At 32.8% G+C, this 26,103-nt stretch overlaps 1 protein-coding gene across 1 annotated transcript in view; it reads right to left on the bottom strand.

The window, feature by feature from the left end:
* LOC120350348 overlaps nt 1–26,103 on the bottom strand; it is an 80,728-nt gene that overhangs the window by 5,870 nt on the left and 48,755 nt on the right. Inside the window, exons 11-15 of the mRNA XM_039423240.1 lie at nt 21,201–21,264; nt 20,477–20,668; nt 19,697–19,868; nt 15,676–15,735; nt 2,130–2,220 (exon numbers count right to left, since the gene is read on the bottom strand). Of these exons, the coding sequence (XP_039279174.1) occupies nt 2,130–2,220; nt 15,676–15,735; nt 19,697–19,868; nt 20,477–20,668; nt 21,201–21,264 (579 nt within the window). The remainder of the gene's footprint in view (nt 1–2,129; nt 2,221–15,675; nt 15,736–19,696; nt 19,869–20,476; nt 20,669–21,200; nt 21,265–26,103) is intronic.

Raw genomic sequence — 26,103 nt, 5'->3', positions numbered from 1 at the left:
TGGCTCTGTCTTTAAGAATTCATAATGGTTTAATTATTGTGTTTTCTGTAGAGTTGAATATTTCTGATGAAGAGAAGACAAGTAAAAGCCTTCATGGCTAAATTTAACAGTGCGAGCGAACTCTGTATCTCAGCTATTTTTAGAGATATCGACTCAATTTTTTTTTATGAAAGAGGATAAGGCTGCATTTACACCAAAGCTAATAACAAAATGTTAATAACTTAATCCTTATAGATTCTATTAGATTGAACATATCTTATCAACACATGATGAACATATGTGTTTGTCAAGTTCCGTTCAATCTAATAGAATCTATAACGATTAAGTTATTAACATTTTGTTAATAACTTTGGTGTAAACCCAGCTTAACAACATACAACTGGGTAGCACAAATTTTACAGAGATACAGAGTTCGCTCGCGCGGTAAAACTTAGCCTAAATGAATTTTATATCAAAAGATAAGTACTTAGTTTGTAGGAAGATTGTATTTTGTATCAATGGTTATGTTTGATTACTTGCGTTTTAAGTGCCCAAGTTTCATGAAATTATAATTTGATTTGCTCTATGACTTTTTATTTAGAAATAGTGACCTCATTCATAACTTTAATCAAGATATAATAACATAGGAACCGAAAGCTTTACATTAGGAACAGGTTGTAAAACTATCGGCAAACCAGCAGGAAAAATTGATAGATCGCCAATCCACACTCAAGACCAATGAGACATAGTATTATGTCAACAATATTCTGTTGCAACAGAAATACATTGCAAACAAAAATAAAATTCAATTTCTCTTACAGTTCTAATGAGAGTGTTCACACATTGACAGGTTATTAGCTCGACAGAGAAAACTAGCACACAGGCAATACACATATGCTACTGGAAGACGCAAAGCGACTTTATGGTGCTAGGTAAAGCAGCATGAGTTTCCAATTGGTATGACGCTCATATTATAAACCAGCGTACAGACTTACGCGCATTTCTCGAACAAGGATTCGCTAATGGTGATCTAGATCAGAGCGCAAACTTGCCACGTGTTCCATTGTTGTCAGCGGGAGCTTGACCAATTCGAACCGGAATCGAGTGATCTGCTATCATCTTGCATACTTCTCGCATGCCGTTTGTTCGCACATAATTCAAGTCTGGACGCACCTCTAGGTGATTCCAGTTTCGAGTATTCCACGACTGCACAGCTACCGTACATTTCTTGGCGACTCATCAAGCTAACAAGAGTCGAATATTCTAAATAGAGTGAGTTCAAAGCCGGGGCCACCCTTATCATGCAGCCACAGAATACATACAGAATCGAAAGTATCAATCCAAACCATGCACTTTACATGTTGCCAAGACTTGAGTGCACCAAGACCACGTCACGTAAAATTACTGCTATCCGGGTCTTTTGATTGGCTTGCAGCAGTGAACAAGACCAATTGACCCAGATCATTAAAGGGATCCGAACCTCCCATATATACTATTACAATGCTGAGTTTTCTTTCAAGATGGCGGATTTTTGCATTAGGATACTAGCTGACTTTCCATTCTGTATTGTATTCTGTGATGCAGCGTTCCAATTACAGATGGCAATGGCCTAGATTGGTGCATGTCTCACATGTCTGTCATGTAATCTGTCCTACCACCACCCCTCCACACAACAGAAACATCGGTCACGCATAATTATGATCAGAGAGCTGCCTGACAGGTGTTTCCCTGGTCTCAGGCCCATATTATGCAGATACTCGGTTTAAACGGAGAAATGTCAGCTGTTAATTCGTATAAACCACGTATGAAACACATTATGATAAATACAACCATATCTACAAGTAAACGTAGTTTAGAGTTAAATGTAGTGTCAGCATATGGCTACCAATTAGAGTTGGAGTGGAATAGCGTGATCATACTTGCTATTGGCAATAGTGCATGACATGCGATATATAATATAATATATTACAATATTTTTTTTCTTTTTCTTGTTAGACAAGGGAATGTAAGCGCCACGTACATGTAAAGTGCCAGCTCTACATTCCCTGTCTATATAAGACGCTAAAGGTATTACACTATTCATATGTGATATGGTTATCACAATTCAGCAATAAATTCATAAAATTTTTGAGTGTGGAAAAATTACTTACAATTTGAATCTTTTCTCATCAGTAGATAAGTCTTCAGTTCCACTTGACCATGTCCCAATGTGATTTTCTTCTTCAAGCCACAAAAAGCCTCCTGTAAAATAGAAAGCAACAACTAACTGATAACAATAGCACATCAAATCAAATCCATTTAATGCCAACGACAATAATTACACAAGTAGCCTATAGGTCACGTCACAAATCTCATCATTATTTTACTAGTACCAGTACATAAAATCACAATTTATGAATTATTCATATTAAAGCTAAAATATCCATTGACATTGTAAAAACAGTTTTTTATTAGAAATCCCTCAAAGACAAGTCTCTAACATTCAATGGTAATTGATTGTAGAATCTAATTGCACAATTGTGCAATTAAAGCCTTGAAGCTTGACTGGATTTGTAACGACAGTTCAGGTAATAAAGGCTCAGAAAATGGTGTAGAAGAAATAGTTTGCAGGAATATTTTTTACCCTTCAGTTCAGTTTGGGATAGATAAGGAGGTAAGCATAAAAGTCCCCAACCCCTAACACCTGTGCTACTCGGCTGGTTCAAAGTTACCAGCTTTTAGTTTCTTGTCTATATCTATAGTGAGGTCCACGTTATAATGGCAGTATTTGTTCAACTTTGGTTTTGCTATCCTTGTCTATCATTCGACAAAGCCGGTGGTACTATCCTTTTCTAGGTCCACAACGATGCCAATTTGACAGTGTAGAAATATAATTAATTGAAGCAGAGAATCGGCATCGCTATTCTACTATCTTTATCCACTGCCATTATAAAGTGGACCTCACTATATGCGTCTTACGGACATGACTATCCAGTAAAAAATGGAAGCTTACAAGATTTCCTACAACTTTGATCTTCACAACTTCTTTCATATTTCCCATTAGTCCAGTCAATAATTATAGACATAAAAAGGGGTGTGCTTGCAGTTCATATTGCAATTCATATTGCAGTTCTGATTTTTTGATATATTATTTTGGATATATGAGAGAAGTCCAGAACCAATTATTCATGCAAAATTTCCTTGTGCTAAATACAGAGTGGCCCAAAAACCTCGTATTTTCGGTCCATTTTCCAGTTTTCAGCTATTTCAGCCAAATCCAATACGGTAATAGAAAAATTCGCTGTTGCTTTTTTTAGATTATAAAATTCTGAATAGAATGAGATCAAACGGAACTCACTATCTCAAATGAGTACTAAATTATGATTTTTCAAAAATGAGTGAAATTTGAAGAAAAAATCAATATTGAGAAATTCCACTAGGAAATACTGAAATGAAGTGCATCTAACGGGTGATTCTCATAGAACATGATATCATGAGCTTTTATCATTGTACGAAATATCGATGTAAGGACAATGTAGTTGGTGATTATGGTTGAAGCTGAATATTACGTCCTTATACAAGGAACATTATTTTCAGGTGTACCTGATCTCAGATTGTAGAGCAAAAAAAAAAATACGCCCACAGGGATTTTGAATCATAAATCTAAATGGTAACAATCAAAGGATATTTTTGATCAAAAACTAAAATTCATCAAAATTAATTTTTTCTTTAAATTTTACTCGTTTTTGAAAAATCATAACTTAGTTCTCATTTGAGATAGAGAGTTCCAAATGATCTCATTTTATTCAGAATTTTATACTCTGGAAAGCAAGATAAAATGATTCTTCCCGATAACTGGATTTGGCAGAAATAGGTGGCTGAAAACTGCCCCCATGCTTATGGTCCCCATGGTATGCTTACCTCCTTACTACCCTGAACAGAGCTGCGGGGTCAAAAATTTGGCTTCCAAACTTTTCTTTCTATAACCCTTCATTGACTGGACTGAGATTTATTTCTTAGGTTCAATCTACTTCTTTTATTGTAAGAATGAATTGCAGAATGACTAGGAAATGAGATCATATTGGTTTTTACAAATAATAAACATTGGGATATTAAAGGGTAAACACATAATTCTAAATTCAATGAAAAGAGGCTTGCAATACTTAAGGGTTGGAACTTTACATAAGTTACTTATTGCCCTATTTTGTAAAACAAACAGAGAATGAGCATTTTTATAGTTTTCTCAAAATACAGTACCGGTACCATAAGAAATGTGAGTGGACTTAACTGTAATAAACATCAATTAGGATTTTCTGAGACACTCTCTCCCTTAGTGTCTTAAGCATTAAAGTACCCCTAGTGACTCTTGAGATAGTGTAATCAACATGATTATATAAAGTAATGATTCACTTTTAGAAATGAAAACATAATTACATATTGGGTGATAGCAATGCGTAAATATAGTATATTATAGCATTTCCCCATGACTGTTTCGGCAGTTCTATTTTTGAGTGTGAAATCTTCACTTTTGCAATTGACAAAGGAAATTAGGAGGAGATATTTGAAACCAAATTTCGAGGGCTTAGGATCACAGGAGCGTAACTACAAAAATTGCTATTTTTGGATTTTTAGCGTATCTGTGTAATTTTTTGTGCTCTATTTAGTGACACATCCCAGGTAGCACACCTACGTGTTTCCAACGTTGAAATTTGGTTGTTGAGGCCAAATAACCGTTAGTGGTTGAATTTTTCAACGTTTTAAATACAACGTTGTTTTCAACGGTTGATCTCTCGTTAAAAACACGTTGAAAACGAGCTTCCAATTCCACCACTCACAGCGCTACAGTATGTACTATGTAGTCCTTACAAAAACGGATCTAGCAACTTTCGTCAAAGACCGATCGACGCCATTCCATGTTAGAATTATTTTCATCACGTTGATGAAAGCTGTGAACTCATTTAGAAGTGTCTACCCATTCCACTTTGACTTGGTAAGTTTCTTTAATTTATTATTTTTATTTAAAAAATGAGATTGTTTGGTGATTTATTGTCTAAACTTGAAAACAAATATTGTGTGTTATTTACACTTGTTTACATTTGAGGTTAGGGTTAGGTATATTTGTTAAATTAGTGGGCTCTAATTTAATATATTAAAAATTAATATAATACAATAAGCTTGGTTTTAAGTATTGTACATGTAGCCTACTACTTAACTTCCAAATAAATTACAATTACTTTGATTTCTACACAAATATTTTCATTATGCTATCTATGTATTGTTTTTGTCACAGGACTGCTTGTGTTGAGAAATTGAATGAAACTTAATAATATAATGAAAAATATAAATTTTTAAAACATAACCCAATTTAACCTGCAAACAATGGAAGTCTGTTGCTATGGCACTAATAAATTGTCTATGTAGGCTAACATCAAAGTGATTGCTTTTAACTTGTTCAGTACCAGTAATTAACTCGGTGATCCAAGAAATTGGAAACGGGTGCCCGGAGTTCACCTCATAAATATTAACATTTTCCAAATATCGTCATTCCATGGTGACGAAATTTAGCTTAAACTTGTTCATTTTAAAATTTAATTTCCAATTAATTTATGAATGTTTACAACTCATATGTCAAGGATATTTTTGATTAATTTCATTGTGATTTTAACTTTTGGTCTAGGTTCACAAAATTTAGTAGGCCAATAAAAAATGGTTAAAATATCGGCATACAACTGTTTTTTTTTTTTCATAAAACTAAGTATGTACCTACAGTAACTATTACATTTTACTCATAAATCAAAAAAGTAATTTTTTTACCGTTTTTATATAGAGCCTTATTTGTTTAGTTCTATAGGCCTAATGAAAGAGGAGTATTTCAAGTTAAAATTTGTCTATGCTACAAAATTTGGAAACCCAATATTCTTACTTTATTCTTAGTCAATTTGAATGTTTGAACGAATATCTAAAAAACAGTCATCACCTCGCCTTGTGATTCAAAATATCAATGTGTATAACAAAATATTAGATGTGCACTTGAGAAAAATTTTTGTACTTGTCCCTTTATCCCTTTTAACCATGCAACACCCTTATCAAATAATAACTCCTATGTGGTGGCAAAATTTCATCTGCCTTCATATTTATAGAATTTCTCATTAAAATTCATATTACCTTATGTTTCAGATTCTATCAAACAATCTTGTGGGTCGACTGTGGGCATTAAGACCCAAATTGAAGACGCTACCCTAAATTGGCTAAAATATGCGACAGTCAGAGTATTTTCAGTGGAGAAAAAAAAACAATCTAATTTTGTCAGTAATTAAAAATATCAAGGTATAAAATAAAATATTCAAACACATTAATATTTATGTTTATATTTATATTTATTTCACACAAATATTTAATAAAATATTAAAGTATTATGAAATGAAAGTGGAAAGCTATTTTGAAAGTTCCTTTCTATTGAAACACTGTAATAAAATATTTGTTTGGCTATTGCATAAATCACAAACAATCATCATACCTGAAAACTAAAATGTAGGGGGGTTTATACGATGCCAATTGGCAAGACAATAATATTGTCTTTTGAAATGTACAGCTGGTGTAAATTATCAATTGAATCTTTTAATTCTAAAACCATCATCTAGGCATGGCTAAATAAAAACTAATTGACAACATCAGCTGACGGTTTAAGAAGACAATTGTTTTGCCAATTGGCATAGTTTAAACCTGGCATAAATGACAAGTAAAAATGTAGATGATCTATATTATTTGCTAGAAAGAATTGAGCTATTTTTACTCACCACAGATGAAATTATCATACTAAAAATTCAAGATTTTCAAACAACTGCTGAATTCTTTAAATAATAGTTTTAAGTTAGGTATGTTTCTTACAGACATAAAATGTTTTTGAGCTTGGCAGAGTATATTAAATTACCATGGTAATTTGGTTGTAACCATCTCAGTTTTTTAAACAAACTTTTATCATACTAATTTTTGTGGATCAAAATTGGAGTAATATGGAAATAGAAAGAAAAATAAAAATCTCAGTACCCTTTTTGAATCATTTAAATAATGATTAATAATAGTGATTAAATAATTCAAAAAGGGTACTGAGATTTTTATTTTTCTTTCTAGTTCTATAAAAAAGATATACAGAAAAGAGATGAAGTAATATGGTTTTTATTGTGTTTTTTTAATGTCACCTTACCAATGTACCGCATTGCACGGTAATATTTCTGTTACATGAAATCATATGTAAATAAATGGAAATATGATTTCGTATTTTCATCTCTTTTCAAATGATTTTAGAAATATTACCATGTAATTGATAAGGTACCGGTTCAAAAGTATGGCTAATTCAACGTCTATTTATAGTTGAAAATAATGGTTGTCACGATGTGCTTTCAACGTCTATTTATAGTTGAAAATAATGGTTCTCACGACGTGCTTTCAACGTCTATTTATAGTTGAAAATAATGGTTGTTACAATGTTTTTTCAACTATTATTCAACGTTGAAAATAATGTGGAAACGGCGGACATTTTTTCGTGTTTTCAACGTTGAATTTCAACGTCTTTTCAACGTTAAGGTATTACGTGTTTGTAACGTTATTTCAACGTTTCTGTGCTACCTGGGATGAGCTTATCTCAATGCCCTATTGGTCTACAAGTTGGGTTATGAGCCTATCTACATTGTGAAAAAATGTTTAGGATCACAAAAGCTTATGATGAGTTGAGCTACTGTGACTATAATCTAGTTGATGGCATTTCCTGCATAAGTAGAGTTACGCTTCTGTGGCTCCAAGCATATGTCAATTCAGCTGATTTTCAGCCATACATAAAGCAGCGCATGGAATACTATACAACCTCTGTTTTAAGTCTGTCTTGTCACCTCCTTTTAATTAAGGGTATATTTTGGTTATTTTTAGATATTTTGGGAAGGTCGCCTGATCAATGAATGAGTTTACTATGTCCAACAGTGGAACTCCTAATTCTCCACCACATAATTACAGAATTTTGCCAGTTATAGTGTCATATCCATCTGAGTTGTTAAAATTTAGCTTTCTCAGAAGTTTATCCAATCCCGTTTAAGTCTTTCAAATTCACAGAGTATTGGAGCATCTTTAATGTTTTGTGTGTTAGGTACTGTTTGTTAAATTAGTAGTACTGTAGTTCGCTTTGTATTTTGTGTGAAGTAAGCATTTAGCATATTGCTAAAATGGTATGGTTCATCTACTATCATGTTATCTTTTATAAGTGAAGGTTTTCACGTTTGCCTGCATTTGGTTTGCTCCTCTCCCCATTTATAATTCTCCAAAGCACCTTCTATTTATTATCAGCCTTCTCTACCTTGCCTTTGATATGCATCCTGTTTTTATTCATCACATCCAAGTCAAAAGATATTTTCAGATTATTGTAGTGTTCTCAATCTGCTGTAGATCCAGTAAGCATACACTTTAGATTTGCATTGAGCAGTCTATTCTTCGGAGCTATGGTGTCTTTGTTTCAGAAAACGGAGTTTTTAAAACAGTTCATTCCTTTGGGTTCTCTAAGCATCATTTCTTCCATAAGTTGTCGCGCATTATATAAGTGATTATATTTAATTTCAGCCTGTAAAGAGTCTGTTATTGGTCTCCAATCAATACAACGTAGCTTCGATTTAAGCTCCATCAAGTTGGACATATCATAACTTCTGGCATACCTGTACATAACCGCTTCATATTCAATCCAACAGTTTATCTCACAGACTATAGTGTTGTAGTCTGAAATTTTATTTGGATAGGCCGTGGATTTTATCATTTCTATTGGTAGATTGTGATAGAAGCCGTCAATGCTTGTGGTTGATGTTCGGGTTACCCTAGTAGCAGGCTCGTCTATATTGGATATTCCTCTAAAACTAGCTTACAATGCAGCATATAAAATCAACGCCGAGAGAATCAACGATTTAATGGACTTGTGCAACAAAGAGGTTATTCGTCAGCAATACCTTTTATGTATTTGAACACGACATGCAGTCGATTATTAAGTAAATAGGTATTAAAACTTTTACTCACTGCCTGGAGTACTTTCAATCGTCTGGCGATCATTTTCAACAGTGTAGACCGGAAATGTTTTGATGGTTAGGAAGATTTGTGGTGTTTATTATGTGATCAAAAAGTTTGTTGGATTTGAAATTCAGCTGTTCATTTAGTATGTTGTTACTGTCAAGGATGGTGGCTTTATAAATTTCAAACTGTTCTGCTGTATTTAATTCATGTCCATTTCTTTTTACTTTCAATATTGTGAGGTTGGTGTCTATGTTTGTGTAGAAGTGCCCGGTTTCATTTAAATGTGTTGCAAAAGCTGATTCTGTTTTGGTTTCAAGTGCGTTGATATGTTCTTTAAATCTAAGTTTGAATGATCGTCCACTTCTGCCAATATAGAATTTTTCACAATCGCTACATTTTAGTTTATATACCCCAGGGAGGTTGTGTTTGTCGGTGGTTTTGGGGGTGAGGGTGGCCATCAGCTTATTTTTGGTTTTGAAAGCCACCTTGTATAGCCTGCTTTTTTAAAAATTCTGGCAATTTTATTAGATTGACTATTGATATATGTTAGTGCTATGAAGTGTTTTCTCTCATTTGTTGGATTATGTTTGGGTCATATCCATTACTCTGTGCTAGGTATTTTATTGTGTTGAGCTCATTTTTGTAGTTTTCTGGTGATAATGGTATTTTGTTGAGTCTATAGAGCATGGATCTGAATGCTGCATGTTTGTGCTGTGTTGGGTGGTTGGAGGAGTTGTGGATTAGTGTGTCTGTTGTGGTTGGTTTCCTGTAAATGTTAAAGCTGAGTTTTTGGTCTGGATTTTTTTTGTGATTGATAGGTCAAGGAAGTTTATAGAGTTGTATTGTTCATATTCAGAAGTGAATTGTATTTTGTTGTTGAACTTGTTGATGTGTTTACGGAGAACTTCACATTGTCTCTGGTTTCCCTTGAAGAGAATTAAGACATCATCTACGTATCTATACCAGAAAACTATCTTCTTTGATATTTCACTATTGAGGATGTGTTTGTTTTCAAAGTTTTGAATGTATATTTCTGCAAGTAAGCTAATAATTGGTGACCCCATGGGTAAACCTTCATCTTGTAGATAGAACTTATTGTCATAGGTGAAATAGTTTTGTTTGGTTATTGTCTGTAGGATTTCAATAATTTCATCAGTTTTTTCTACTGGTGAGTTACTTTTTGTAAGGAGGTCTCTGATTATGGATATAGTTTCATCGATTGGAATGTTGGTGTACATGTTTGTTATATCAAAGGATGCTAGGGTTGAGTTGAACGGAATGTGAGTGTCTTTCAGTTTTGAGATAAGCTCATCACTGTTTTTGAGGTGTGTATTGTTGTTTAGATCAATTACTTTTCTAAGTGTATGGTCTAGGTGTTTTGCAAGTTTATAGGCTGGTGCTTCGCGGTAGTTTACTATGGGTCGGATGGGAATGTTGGGTTTGTGTAATTTTGGGAGTGTTTGTAGGGTCTGTGCTGATGGGTGGATTTGTTTGAGTGTTCTTTTTTCTGTTGCTGATATTATATGTTTTGCATTGTTGATTGTTTTCTTTATGGTTACGTGGTATTCGTTTGTTGGGTCTGATTTGAGTTGTTTTATGTTGTTTTTAGTTATGAAATCCATGGTTTTTTGATCAAGGTCTTTTTTGTTTATGATTACGGTGGTGTTCCCCTTATCTGCTTTGACAAATTTCAAGTTGTTATCATTTGCTTTATTCTGTAAATCTCTTATTACCTATTTGGGCTTCATTGTTGAGGGAGTTTTTGGTTTGTGTTTTGTTGCTTTTGATTACTTTTAATGTTTCGTCTTAGTTCATCTTGAATATGTGATTCAGTATGATGTATGGATGTCTCTGTTTTAATAACTATCTGTTTCAATGTGCCATTATTGCATTTGTAGGATAGGTTGTGTTTGAGGCCTTTGTCAAGAATATCAAGTTCTTTCTTTGTGAATTCTGTATTTGTTAGGTTTACAGTTCTTTTGTGGAATTCATGGTTGGATTCAATGGCTGTGTGTGGAGGGGTTAGGTTAGCAATTTTCTTATTGTGTGTCTCTTCTATTTTTTTTTTTGGTTTTTTTGTTTAATCCAGTGATGGGTTGTGATGGCTAATTCTTGAAAGAAGTCATGTCCATAAGTGTTAGAGATTTCTAGGTGTAGTTTCAAAAGTTTGGAGTTGAGCAGTTCTTTTTGTTTGTATAGGTCTTTGATGTTTTCTTTGATCATTATCTTTTCAGCTTTGGTTTTGGCAATTTTAGCAGGTCTGGAATCATTTTTAATTTTTATTTTGGCATACTTTGGAGTGAGATTTGAGTTGAGACATGTTTTGTTGAATTTGATGTGGAGTTGTTTGTTGAATTATACACTCATTTTTAAACAAAACTCAAAATTTATTTTTTTAGTGTGTATCTTGGATGTTGCCTTTATTAAAAATTAAAGAGGAAAGAATTAAAACATTGACTATGTATGAATAACATCTGTTATATGCTGTCCGTTTTTGTCCATACACTCCTGTGGACGTTGTGAGAAGTTGTTTATACTCTTTAGAAGAATTGCATGTGGTACCGCTCGAATTCATTGTGTTATTGTTTCACTCAGGGCTTCGAGGGTTCGTGGTTTGTTTATGTACACACGTGCTTTCAGGTAGCCCCATAAAACTAATTAGCTATTGGCCCTTTACTTTTTTCGAGAAAACGGTCGAACAGTCACTGTCAATATGCACCTAACAATGCTTCGTGAATTTTTCCTACCAAATTAAGAAGATGTCGTATCAACGTTAATCCTGTATGGTTTCAACAAGATAGGGCGACATGCCATACATCGATAGCAGCTATGGAATTTTTAAGGCAGACCTTCCCTAGACGCCTCATTTCGTTGCATGGAGATGTGAAGTGGCCCCTCGGACATCAGACCTGTCACCTTGTGACTATTTTTTATGGTGCTACCTAAAAGCACGTTTATACATAAACAAACCACGAACCCTTGAAGCTCTGAGTGAAGCAATAACACAATTAATCCAAGTGGTACCACGTGCAATGCTTCAGAGGAGTATGGACAACTTCTCACAACTTCTACAGGAGTGTACGGACAAGAACGGACAGCATTTAAATATGTTATTTTTTTACATAATCAATGTTCAAGTTTTCCCCCTCTTTAATTTCTATCAAGGAAACATCCAACGTACACACTAAAACAATAAATTTTGAGTTTTGCTTAATGAGTTGATTTAATTTTTATTTAAAATCATCCAATATACCTCCATACCCAACCCAGTATTATTGCTTACAGAATATCATTTACCATTGAAAGAATTTGTTGGAAAAAAAATTCATTGAGATTTTAGATAGTTTTTTATATATTCAAATAAATAAGAGTTCATTGATGTTTCATTACATCATTATTATGATTCAATAAATTTTTGTGTAGTTGAGAAGTTGATATTGTGGTAATTATTCATATTGAATACAGTAAAAATACTACAAAATTGCCAAAAAACCACAGATTTATTGATAGTTAGAAAGACCGGTTTCGGTTATTACACCATTGTCATTGTCAATGGTGTAATAACCGAAACTGGTCTTTCTAACACATACATCAACTCATAAACTCATCAGAGTTTATCAGAGATTGACAATGTTGTAATAACCGAAACCGGTCTTTCTAACTATCAATAAATCTGTGGTTTTCTGACAATTTCGTAGTATTTTTATTTAATATGATTCAATAATTTACTATAACTTCATTTTCATTTTGTTTGTTTGTTTAGTAGTAGGCTGTAATTAAATGATAAAATTATTGAAAAAACGCTGTAGGTCGATTATTTCAGTAATAAAAATGAAATGATAGTAATATCTTTCAACTTGCCTAAAATATTATTTCTCTTTATTTGATTATTTTTTGTATATTTGAATATTATCTATTGTTTTTCTTTTCAAGTAATATCACTTCAAGAATAGCATGGAATAATGAGCAAGAAAACATCCTAACAAAGCCATTCGTGAAATATATTAGTCACAAAAGCGTAAGTCAGGAGTAAATTTTTCAATTTAAATTTGTTCGATGAAATTTTGTTTATTCTTTGTATGAGTTGTATAATAATGAAGCAGTAAGAACCATATTTAAATACTGTATAAATGTTTTGGTCATGAAAATTCTATAAATTGCAGGAAAAATTAATTCTTAAATCAGTTTTTAGGCTGTACTGAAAAGTTGCCATTTTGTAGATATGCTCATGTGACCCTGAGCCCTCGATTTTTGACTTAGCAGCTTTGTGTACTAGGCCTAATAGCAGTAATATTTAACCAACCCTTGAATTTCAACAATGCAGGATAAAATGATGTGCAGGTTTCATCATTGACAATTGCAAATCGAGGTGCAGGGGTGGTGGTAGGACAGATCACATGACGGCCATTGAATAATGGCGACATGCACCATTCAAGACTTTTCTAATCTCTGATCGAATCGGAATAACGCTGCTTGGCAGGTCTGGCCTCAGCTTGATGGAACGAGAACGTTCAGAAAAATTAGAGAGTAGGAGCACAGAAGAAGGAAACCACTGTGTTCTCTTCTCTGTGGTAGGAGGTTTGAGCCTTGTGGTATATGCCACATATTTTTCACTATAGAAAATTTATTTTCCCACAGTTACCTTGGAAAGTGGCCATTCATGCACTGATTACAGAACGCAAAGAATCACTTTTCCGCTCTAGTGCGGGAAAAATTTTTTATGCACTCCAGATTTGCAACATGGCAACGCAAAATAGTTAGTAGGTTATATGGAGCACCAGTGCAGCAAAATCAAAATGAAGTTGGTAACAGTGACTGTGGTATAGTGTTGTGGTGCACGTTATAATAATAACAATGGACAACAAGGACAGCGACAGCCACCACATTCAGCACACAGCCGCCCCTTCATTCAAACACTACTACATTATTCAATTCGACAATAAATTAAGGTTTTTATTAATAATAAAATTACACAGAAAAACATTTGATGGATTTCAGGGAATTTTACACATAATTACCTACTTTTCATATTCAATGGTAACTGAGGTAAAAATCTGGTGTGGTACACTCACACAACTTTCCTTGCTCATTGAACATTCTTAAACGACAATAATTTAGAGAAATAATAACATAATGACGATTGGCGGCAACATAATCATTTGAAACTATGATCAGACTACTGTATGTGTGTGTGTATATAATTGTTTTCAGAGTACTTTTTCCTTTGTGTAAATTGTGAAATTCGATTATTTTAAAATTCGTCAAAACAGCTGTTCTACAGATGAAATATCTCGACTATGTGTTATTTTTATAGACTGCTCTACCTACCTACCTCATGCACGAGAAGGAGGTTACAAAGTCCATTTCTCAAGGATGGGGTGAACCCCCCATTAGTTTCCCAGAAAGGAGACTCATGCCAGTTGATGGAGCTGATAAATAACTATACAGAGTATGAATTTGAAATAAATCAGTCGAGTAATTTTTGAGAAAATCATGAAAAACATGGTTTTTCAGTAATTATCCGCCATTTTTCTCGAGAATATTACGCAGCTCCTGCAATTTTCATAGAAATGAGACTCATGTCAGTTGATAGGGCTTATAAATAGCTATCCATGGTATAAATTTGAAGAAAATTGTTAGAGCCGTTTTCGAGAAAACCGTGAAAAACATGGTTTTTTAGTAATTATCCGCCATTTTTCTCGAGAATATTACGCAGCTCCTGCAATTTTCCCAGAAATGAGACTCATGTCAATAGATAGGGCTTATAAATAGCTATCCATGGTATGAAATTGAAGAAAATCGTTAGAGCCGTTTTCGAGAAATTCGTGAAAAACATGGTTATTTAGTAATTATCCGCCATTTTTCTCGAGAATATTACGCAGCTCCTGCAATTTTCCCAGAAATGAGACTCATGTCAGTTGATAGGGCTTATAAATAGCTATCCATGGTATAAATTTGAAGAAAATCGTTAGAGCCATTTTTGAGAAAATCGTGAAAAACATGGTTTTTTAGTAATTATCCGCCATTTTTTCCGCCATATTGAATTGAATTTTATTAAATTTCTTATTGTCGGGTCCTCATGGTATAAGGACCTTAAGTTAAAAATTTCAAGTCAATCGGTTAATTAGGAATGGAGTTATCGTGTTCACAGACATACACACATACACACACACACATACACACACACACAGACCAACACCCAAAAATCATGTTTTTGGACTCAGGGGACCTTGAAATGTCTAGAAAACTTGAAATTGGGGTACCTTAATTTTTTTTGGAAAGCAATACTTTCCTTACCTATGGTAGTAGGGCAAGGAAAGTAAAAATTTAATGTGAAATACGTGCGCAAAGCTCCTCTGCTGCACTCAACAGACTCGCCTACGGCTCGGGCGTAAACGTTTCTTTCGGTGCAGCAAACTGTCACTTTGCGCACTAGTTGCACAAATAACTATTTCCATCCGCTCTCAAGAAGAACGGTGCTTTGATTGAAGTGCTAACACGGCTAATTCTGTAAAAAACTTCTATAGAACAAGACACTCAAAACAACTTACTGAAATCAATAAGCCCATAATCCGATTTGTCCAAATATCTAATACTTTTAGTTCTCACATCATATGCATCGTCCATTGACTCAATCCATATCTCATCCATTCTTGAATAGTGAATTTCTCCTATCTTATTAGGAACGTGTTTCTTCATGCATTGTCGATTGACAACTCTCAGAAACGGCAAGTCCTAAATAATATTAATAATTATGAAAGTAAATTATATACACAATATTTATGTACGGTAATGTATAATGTTGGAAAAATTTCTTTTATGATATTATTATTATTATCAATGTTCAATTAAACAACAATTCAAAAGAAAATAATAACAAATAATTTTGACTTTCGATTGCAGATAATTGACAATAATAATAATAATAATAATTTGTTATTCAGAAACAAATATTACGAAATTTAAAATATAATTACAGAACAATATAGTTTAATATTGTTCTAGAATGAAATATCTATGGTCGATAACTGCTGTAATGCTAGTCGGGATTTCGGCAATTATTCTTGATTCTTCAGGGTTTCGAAAAAAATACTTGACAAACATAATAAATTTGAAAAAAACAAATAATATACCGGTATTCATAGCATGAGGAACTTGATAAGGATTGAATTGAAAATTGGTATTCATAAGATTCTCTAGAAGGAACATAGCAATAATTTAATTAAAAACGGGTATAAGATTCTACATGATTTTTCAAACTTGAGAAAGTTGGTTAAAGTTGACTGATTGGTAAAGCCTAGTTTTAATTCTGGTAATTTACAATAACATAACAACACGGCGAGCTGTGCCATCTTGTTGAGCGATTTTTACAACTTTTCGCCCACTTTTTCCATTTCGGCGCAAACTGCATGATAGTGGGTGCAATGACAACTTTTTAGAAGCTAACTTAGCACTCAACGTGAGACCTTGATCTAGATACCTTGAAAAAAAAATAAAATACGGTAAACCGGGGTGACTTTGTCCCAATTTGGGGAGTTGAGATTTAAAACAGCTTGAAATCAATATATTGAGTTGCAACAAATCTCTTGCACTATTTTATATTCTGCAATGTTTGAAGAGTATTTTTCATTATAAGAAGTTCATATTTTTCTCAACTTTAACAAAGATATATCTTTTTGAAATTAAGAGACAATGTCAATGACATGGGGTTGGGGTGACTTTGTCTAACTTCGAAAAATATATGGAAAAAAGTTCATTTTCAAGAGTTGAACAAAGTGAAACCAACTGTTAACCTTTAACATTTATAATGACATTGTAAACAAATGAAATCCACATCAAAAAATCACAAATTATTTTTTGAAAAATATTTCAGTTTCTGCCGCTTAAAGATCTTTTTTAGCGTCAAGGCATGTTGGCTCCAGCTGCATAATCAGCTAAAAATAAATATTAAGATTTTATTAATCTCAAGCGAGGTGATTATTTTGTTTTATTAGGTAGAATACGTAATATGTATTATATTTTGAATTTTATTTGCATCATATCCTGCATAATATCACAATTTTTATACTGGGACAAAGTCCCCCAAGTCCCCAAGTTTAACCTAAAAGTGACCACGTTGTATTTAACTAGTAACAGAACCCTAACCAGTTCAACTATGGATATTATAGATATACCAATAAAAAATTGAAACATGATAAAAAGGCCAAAATAATATGTACTCACAGATATCATAAGTCTTCTAGAAATAAGTTTTCTGACAAGGAAATCACAAGATGAAGCAAGCAATCAGTTTGGTTTTATGTCGATAATTCAACTAATATAATTATTATCGAGATTCCAAAGACATCGATTGTAGTACATCGATGATAACCAGGGCTATCATAGCTGAACATCGATTTCGAATAACAGAGATCGGAGATAAACTGATTTGAATATTTTTCCGCGATGTGGGACAAAGTCGACGGTACATAAAAGTAACCAAAACTCCCTTATTTTTGGGTATATCTGCCTATTGCAATTAGTTTTTGGGGTGCTGGATCCAAATCCGAGAACAGAATCTTTCTATCTTTATTTAGAAGAAAGCTAGAATTTGAGGGGAAAAGATATGAGTAATCAATTAGGATAAATAGGAAACCGCAACAGCACCACGGCACATTGGGCTGACACAAGGAACTGCCAAGTTTATAATAATGTTGAAGACCGTCTCCATTTCTACATGTTTCCGTAATGCGAACTCCAGTCATGTTGCAGCGCTGAATAGAAAAGTCTAGATCTAGAAAAGTCTAGTTAGCCTCAGCTAGACTGTATAGAGGCTGAAGATGGGAAAATGACGCAAATGGAATTATACATATGAAATTGTGACAATCGGAAGATATCTGTAATGGTGATGATATTGGAATAATTCATTAATTGGGTCATTTTAAAAGGTTTAGAATTAGGACTTTTCAATCAGACTCTTGTGCTCATTTAGTTGAATTTTCAGTGTAACTTTTTTGTCGTGAGAAATTTATTTTTCTGTTGAAAAATAATTTTTTCACATTAAGATTTTGGTAACTTGCGTCCGAGAAGACAGTCAGTTTTAAATTTTATGCAGGGTTGAGGTATTCTCACGGAACTGCATTTCCGTTAGCGATGGAAAATACACGAGTATTTGGGAATATTTCAAACTTGCATTATTTTGCTTTCCCACGGAACTATTATCATCCCCACGTGGACCGTTGTCTCGGTGGAAGGGGAACATAATTTTCGTGGAAAAGAGCAGTCTCAATCAAGCCGCGAATCGAAACAGATTGAAATCCAGAGGTAGTCTCGGGCCTCGAGGGCCCTGAATTAACGTATTTGTTCAATTTGTTTGTTGTCTAAATTTGTTGAAATGTAATCGTTTTCATGGCGGGATAAATTGAAATATTTTAATCGTTTGAAGTGAATGTGTAATTGTTATTGAAAATATTAGTGAGAACATCCTAGTGTAGTAAAAATTCTAATAGAAGAGGATTTATAGATTAAACGATTGTTAGTGCCATTATATTATCTAGCTCATGCTAAAAACCCTTGATGACCGAGTCCCCAATTATTCATTTGAAGTAGAGTAATGTGTAAAGTCCACGCTACCTTCGTGAACAGTTAGAATTCCAGATAAGCAGTAAGCAAAATCTTACATGCAGTCATCTTGAATTTTTAGAAGGTGCAATGAACCTATATTGATTATTTGTTATTTTCCAATTTTAAATTAGTTTAATTCATTCAATAAAATTTAGAAGTGGAATAGAATTTTAAAGTTTGTTGTTTAAAGCTTCAGTATTTAGAGATCTCTCTTCTACCCCCATATGGGGGCGGTTTTAATATCGTTGATTGAAAAGTAAAATTAATGAAAATTCCAATAATTTTCCTATTTATTTATTTTTTTTAATTTTAACTCAGTTCTCATCAAAGATGAAGAACGATACTTAATTGCATTTTATTCTATTTCATACTTCATTTTATTTCATTCCATATTAAATTTTGTTTTTTAAAATAGTTGATGATTTTTTCTATTAGGTGGCTGGTTTTGGTGGAAATTATTTATTATTATTTATTCATAATTTACAATCAACTCAAGGACAAAGAAACAGACTACAGTCCAAAACTTCTTTTCATCCCAATTTCATAAAATAAATTGTTCAAATAAAGGATATGTGCGACTTTTTAATTCTTCACTAACTTCCACATTGAAACAAAACACAAACACTTGAAACAATTAATTTTGAATTTAGAAATCTCAGACAAGTGGAAGAAGAACTGAAAATACGAGCTTTTTGGGGCACTTTCTGAATCCAGAACATGAAAATTTTGCATGGAAGAGTTAGTTCTGGACTACTACAATACATTTTGCAAACACATCTCTTATTTCATAACTATATTGACTGGAGTAAGTATGAAGTGACTTACAAAAAATGTACCTACTTCGTATCTTATACCCATCACAGTCTGTATATCAGAAGGCTAATTTATTCATAGATGATATGGTTGAATTTGATAAAGTTCGAAGAGAATATTTCGTCATATTAATCAATTTTGAACTTATTCCTGCGACTTATTCAATAGCTTCCAAAACATCGATTCAAGGTTTTAATGACTCACGCTGTTTCCCTATTACCTTAATATCTATCACAAATGTTACAATAGAGAAAAACATAAAATATGTGTGGTAACTTACATCATTAGTTTCCTTTGCGCAATTCCAAACCTCACTCAACTCATTATCAAAATATTTTGAATATGTGGAATTGTCTCTGTAATCATTCATTGCTTCAAGACTTTTCAAATCGCTGTTCATTATTTCAAAAGTCGGAAATATCTTCATCGGATATTCAGATTTGAGATGACATCTGCAATTCAGTAGGCAAGTGAATTAGAATAAATACGGTATTTTTGTAATTTTTCCGCAGTCAATAGAGTTCAGAGTATTAATATTTATGCATATGATTGCTGTCAATGGAAAATCATGTTCACTAGCAGGTATAATAAATCTCAACTTGAATAAGATTTTGAAAAATTGGTGCTTTTTAGTTGCATACTTAAGAAAAGCTGATAATTATTCAATTGGTATTTCAACTTCCGACTAGGTTTTGGAGTTACCTATGGAAAACAATAGAAGGCCTGGATATAATTTTTATAAAGCCTTCTGAATCGATGGTCATGTGTTGACAAAGTCTTGAATAATAATGCCTTGATTGGTCTTCTACTTCACCTTTTTGTACCAGAAACTGTTTTGGACAGTTTTTACATTCCTGTTGTTTTTAGTCAAATAAAAATATTAGTTAAAGTATCTTCTCTCTTTTCCATAATGTGACGCTAAATAGAAGCAAGATCAGTCTCTTAATAGTCCTACTCTTCAAATGAGTACCTATAGTAGTTAGGTATACGGTAATGATGAGTCATTTGAGTGGGAATCATCATCGCAGTACGTAGGCTATTCTCACGATGAACTACTTACACAGCTACAAACTCCCTTCCTCCCAATTTTTTTTCTAGAACAACTGGAAAGTTCATTGAATTCTGTCTTCCACCAACGATTAGTTTATTATATCCAATTTGTTTCCTGTTCTGAACATTATCTCCAAAGCTTACTGTCATCGGTGTACCGTAGTACGGAACTACTTCTTCCGCAGATTTTCTTACAAACTCCCTGGAAATAAAGAATCAGTATTTAATAGTTATAGTTTCCAATAAATTGCGAAAAAAGACATTCCATGAACAAGACTATATGGAATTAGATTAGATACTAGTTACCGTGTTGGGCCAAGTTGGGCCCACCCCACCTACCGTATGTATAGTTTTGTGCATTCTTATAAATATAGTTGTTTTTTGTAAATATGCTTTCGATTACAGTCAAGTACGGTAAAGTGAATTCAAGTAGCGTACAGTCCGATATTCCACTTTGGAATGAGGGGTATTCCAAATTTTTCTGAATCCATTTTCAAAATTATATCAATAAATAATTACCTCATTACCAACGATTGAAATATAAGCCTACTCATTTCACTGATTTATCTTGATCAAGCAAACGTTACAATTATGCCAGAAAAGTGAATATCAGTGCAATGAAGTTATGTATTTGGTTAGACCTAATGGTTATCACAATAGAACTGAATAAATAATTTTATCAATAATAATTTATGAAGACATAGAGATATAGCATGTATGGGAATATTATTTACCTAGCATTTTTATATTTGCGAATGTTTGAGCATTCATCCTCTCCAGCAAAAGTTATGGTACCCTCTGAAAAAAATGGAAAAGCTACAATAAAATTACTATTGTAAAAGCTTGCTCTCAATCAGACTATCAGTAGAGCAAAATGTCTTGTTCATTCAAGACCTATTTTTGGGTTGGCTTCAAGGTCTGGTTCATACCAATCTGGATATCATACAGTTAATTGCCGATATTCACGAATTTCTCCCCACATGATAACTGTAATATTACATTTTTTCTCGATTGGAATCGAATCTTCAATTCGAGATCTATAAAACTTTATAGTAAATATCAGAGTCATCGATTACGGACAACTTTTTGACTGAGAATTTATCGTAAATGATTGTGTTGCATTGTTCCATGGTGTCACCGAGGCTGAGTTGACAGAATTAATAGATAAATGGATTATTTAAATAGAGATGATATATAAAAATTTAAAATAATAGTTTCAAAATAAAGTTTTATTGAGAACAAAATAAAATGTGAATTCTAAACTTGTAATTTATAATTTTTTTTGGTGACGTGTCCGTAACATCGACACTGAAGAAGCTTTGCTCTGTTCCTGGTAGCTAGGTTTTTTCCTGTCCCCTCTCTCTGAAACTTATGGCTGGCTATGTGTGTTGTAATTAGTGCTCTCTGAATATTTTTCTGTTTAAGTGAATTTATTAATGTTTTAAATTGAGTTTTAAACAGTTTATAGTGTTCTATTTTGTCTATATATTGTTTATTGTGTATACAAGCCAATAGCCACTGTTTTTCAACTATATAAACTGGATAAGTATTTAGCTCATAGTGACTTTAGATGCTTAGGCTTGTAAGATATTGTTCTTTGTGTATTTGTGTAGTATATTGCCAAAATTCATCTGAAGATTATAAGTTCATTTGCTCTGAAAATTGGATTTCTCATTCATAGGCGATAGATCCATTCATAGTTTACCAAGAATCTATTACGTTGGAGCCGATAACTATCCTTAGGTTAATAGGTGTGAAATGCTATCCAACCGATTTAGGAAAAATTGGTAGCACGGCAAATGGTACGCCCTGGTGTGGGACTCAAACTACAAAATATATCCCTGGTTATAAAAAATTATTGGTAGGATAGATATCTTGATGAATTATGAATGGGAGATGCTGCTGAGTGGGAAATTGGTTCGAGAAAGTTCAGGTTCTAATGAGTAAATATTTTTTACGCAGTAGCAAGATGGAGAACAATAAAAATAATGAAGTTTTATCCAGTGAAAACATTCAAAACTTAGATGAAGAATCACAAGATTTAGACCTAACCTTAAACAATGACTCAAACGATAGTGTAGCTGTAAGTGAAAACGTTTCAAATGTAACAATTCATGAGAAAGTAGTAGAAATATCAAATGAAACAAGTATGGTAGGAGCTAAAAATGATATAAATCTTATAACATTCCTAACACAAAGGTTTGATAAGCAAAATGCTAAGATTGATAATTTGAAACAAGATCAAAATGCTAGGTTTGATGATATGAAGCAAGAATTTGCTAGCATAAGACTAGATCAGGTTAGTACAAAGCGTGAAATAAAAGAGATAAATGATACATTAAGTAAAAATCACAAAGAAATAGGTCATCTACAGCAGAAAACTAATAATCTTGAAACATCAATGTTAGATGTAGAAAAATCAATGCAAAAAAAAATCATTCAAGTTTCTGATAGGGTCAATGAGGTTAATGAAAGAGTAAATAAAAATAAGATCATAGTTGAGCAACAAAATATGACACAAAATACTATCAATGCAGAAAATAATGAAAGTATTAAGCATGTTGAAAAAGAGGTTGTAGAATTAAACGAAAAAGTAGACAAGAAAATCAAGGTATTATCCTCTTTGAAAATAGATTGTCAAGAAAATACAGCTGCTATAACTGACGTTAGAAAAAACATAAATAAAATTAACATGTCAACAAAACCGATGTGTAATCATACTGGTAACAATAGTAATTTCGATAGGTTTGAATTCCAAATGCAAATTGACAAAAAGAATCCAATGCATTTCTTAGTAAACTTGACCGAGTATCTTGAGAGAAATAAAATCACAAACTGGATCAAAATTAAGGGTATTTTGGAAAACAATTTTAATTCAAATTTTGCTCATCGTGATTGGTGGATTTTCATCCGTTTTGATGTAAATAACTTTGAAGAATTTAAAGAGAAATTCATTGCTAGAATGTGGTCAGACGACATTCAGTCATCTGCTAGAAATGATTTGAGATTTGGAAAATATTTAAGCCAAACTTATCTAAGAATCTTACTGAGTATTATATTTCTCGTTTCAACATTGCTAAGAATCTAATTCCAGCCTTAGATAAAGATACTATTTTCAAGTTTTTGAAAGGTCATTTTGATGAAACCATATCTACAGCTGCTATTATTCGTAACATTAAGACTAGTGATGAGTTTATTTGTTTGTTGAATGAGTTTGACAATACTGACACTTACAAAGTAAACAGACAAATGGCACGTGATCATAACAATGCTCAAGCTGGAGGTCAAAATAAAACAATAAGTTTTCATCAGAGTGAACATAGGGATGATAGAAATAGGTCTCAGAATTCAAATGGTGTGATGTTTCATGATAATAATAAGCAGTATCAAGGAGGTAGGAATTATTTCCAAAATCGACGGTACCAAAATGGACCAAACAATAATGGTCATAGAGATCAAAATTTTCAGCATAATTTCAGAGATAATAGAAATCATCAACTTGTGAATTCAAATCAATCAAATCCAAATCGACCAGCTAACAACTACCAGTTAGATTTCAGCTTTCCACCGCCAGGTTATATGCCTGCTCAAACTTCAAATCAGGTAAATGCAAATCGTCCAAGACATAATGCTCCTTTAAACTAATAATGGGACGACGAAACGACAGCCCTGCTCTCCCAGTTAAGGAAAGGTCAAATTTTGATATAGCTGTAGACATGAATAAAATAAATGTTGAAACTGAAACTTCAAACAGGTTTGAAGTAAGAAAGCCAGAATTAATCAGTCAAATTCATGTGCAAGAAAATAGTTGTAAGAATTTAAGTAATGAAGTAATGCCTAGTTATCAAGAAAGTCATATTAAAGCATCAAGCGTTAATATGGTACATACTCCAGAAATTCAGGTAGATGAAGATATGCGTAAATATGAAACTGTTTGTCAAGAAGAACCATACATGATAGGTTGTATTTTTAATGAACTATTGGAGGAACAAGAGAATACTCCACCTACTGGATATGATTTAGCAGAAATAGAAGTACAAATTTTCAATAAGAAATATCAAATGATCATTGACACTGGCTCTGAGGTAAATGTAATTAATGAGAAACTTGTCGATGAAATGAAGAAAAACAATCTCAAGTTGAACTTAATACCAGCTCCTAATGTAAGTATAGTTGTAGCTACTGGTATGAGACATAAGAAGATAAATAAACAGATTATGTTAGAGGTATTTTTTGGTAAGTTAGAATTGCCAATAGTTTTTCTTATAGTTCAAGATTTAAATGTAGATATTTTGGTGGGTTGTGATTTCTTAAAAGATGCTGGAGCAATTATTGATTTCAATCAAAATATGATATCATTGAAAGATTGTTGTTTTCCATTTATAAAAAAGGATACCTTGAAGTACAATAGACTTTTTCATGTTAACATAGTAAGAGACCAAGAAACGTTTGATACTTTATGGAATCAGCAGATTGATAATTTAAGATTACAGCTAAGCGATGAATCTCCTGAATTGGTAAACAAATTAATTGAAGTATTTGAAAATAACAAAGATATTTTCTCTGATAGTCCTGGATCTGCAAAAGACTATTTATGTCAACTTAAAATGAAAGATGATGTGAAATTAGATAAGAAGAGTTATCCGATTCCATATCAGTATAGAGATCAAGTCAAGAAAGAATTGAAGAAAATGTTAGATCAGAAAATCATTGAACCAGGTAGCTCTGAATATACAAGCCCTATGGTAGTAGTGAAAAAGCCAAATAATGAAATTCGATTATGTTTAGATGGAAGAGAAATAAATAAGTACATAATAAGGGATTTTACAGAAACTGAACCAATAGATAACTTGATCATTCGTTTCAATAAGTGCAACTACATTAGCAGTTTTGATCTCACTCAAGGTTTCAATCAGGTAAAATTAACTGAAGATAGTAAAAAGTATGTAGCTTTCAATGTTTTTGGACAGACTTATCAATATACACATCTAGCATGTGGATTGAATATTAGTGGTTCTGAATTTATCAAGTGCTTGTACAAAATGCTAGGTGAAGAGGTTTGTGAGTTTACTGTTGCTTATATTGATGATCTTGCCATTTCTAGTATATCTCTTCAACAACATATCAGTCGAATTGAATTATTATTCAATAAGTTAAGAGAAAGTAATTTGAAGTTGAAACTGAATAAATCGAAATTTATTGCAGATAAGATAAAGTATTTTGGTTATATTATAAGTAAAAATGGTATTGAAGCAGATGACTCTAAGCTAAATGCTATTCAGAAATTTCCCATTCCTCAAAATTTGAAACAATTGCAGTCATTCATAGGTCTCTGTAATTTTACAGAAAGTTTCAGAAAAATTATTCATACTTGACAAATCGAAGCATCTTCTATGCAAGAAAAATAAATTCATTTGGACTGAAAAAGATAATGATACCTTTCAAGAAATTAAAGATAGGGTTCATCGACTGTGTGATCTTGAAACATCCTGATTATAACAAAATTTCATTTTGGCCACTGATGCCAGTGATGTAGGAATTGCAGCTGAGTTATTTCAGGAAGGTGAAGATAAGGAACACTGTGTCATTGCATATGCTAGCAGAAGCTTAACGAAATCTGAATTAAATTACACAATA

The sequence above is a fragment of the Nilaparvata lugens genome, chromosome 1 (genome assembly GCF_014356525.2).
Source record: "Nilaparvata lugens isolate BPH chromosome 1, ASM1435652v1, whole genome shotgun sequence".
In the NCBI taxonomy this organism is placed as follows: domain Eukaryota; kingdom Metazoa; phylum Arthropoda; class Insecta; order Hemiptera; family Delphacidae; genus Nilaparvata; species Nilaparvata lugens.
This window is presented reverse-complemented; position numbering and strand designations above follow the sequence as displayed.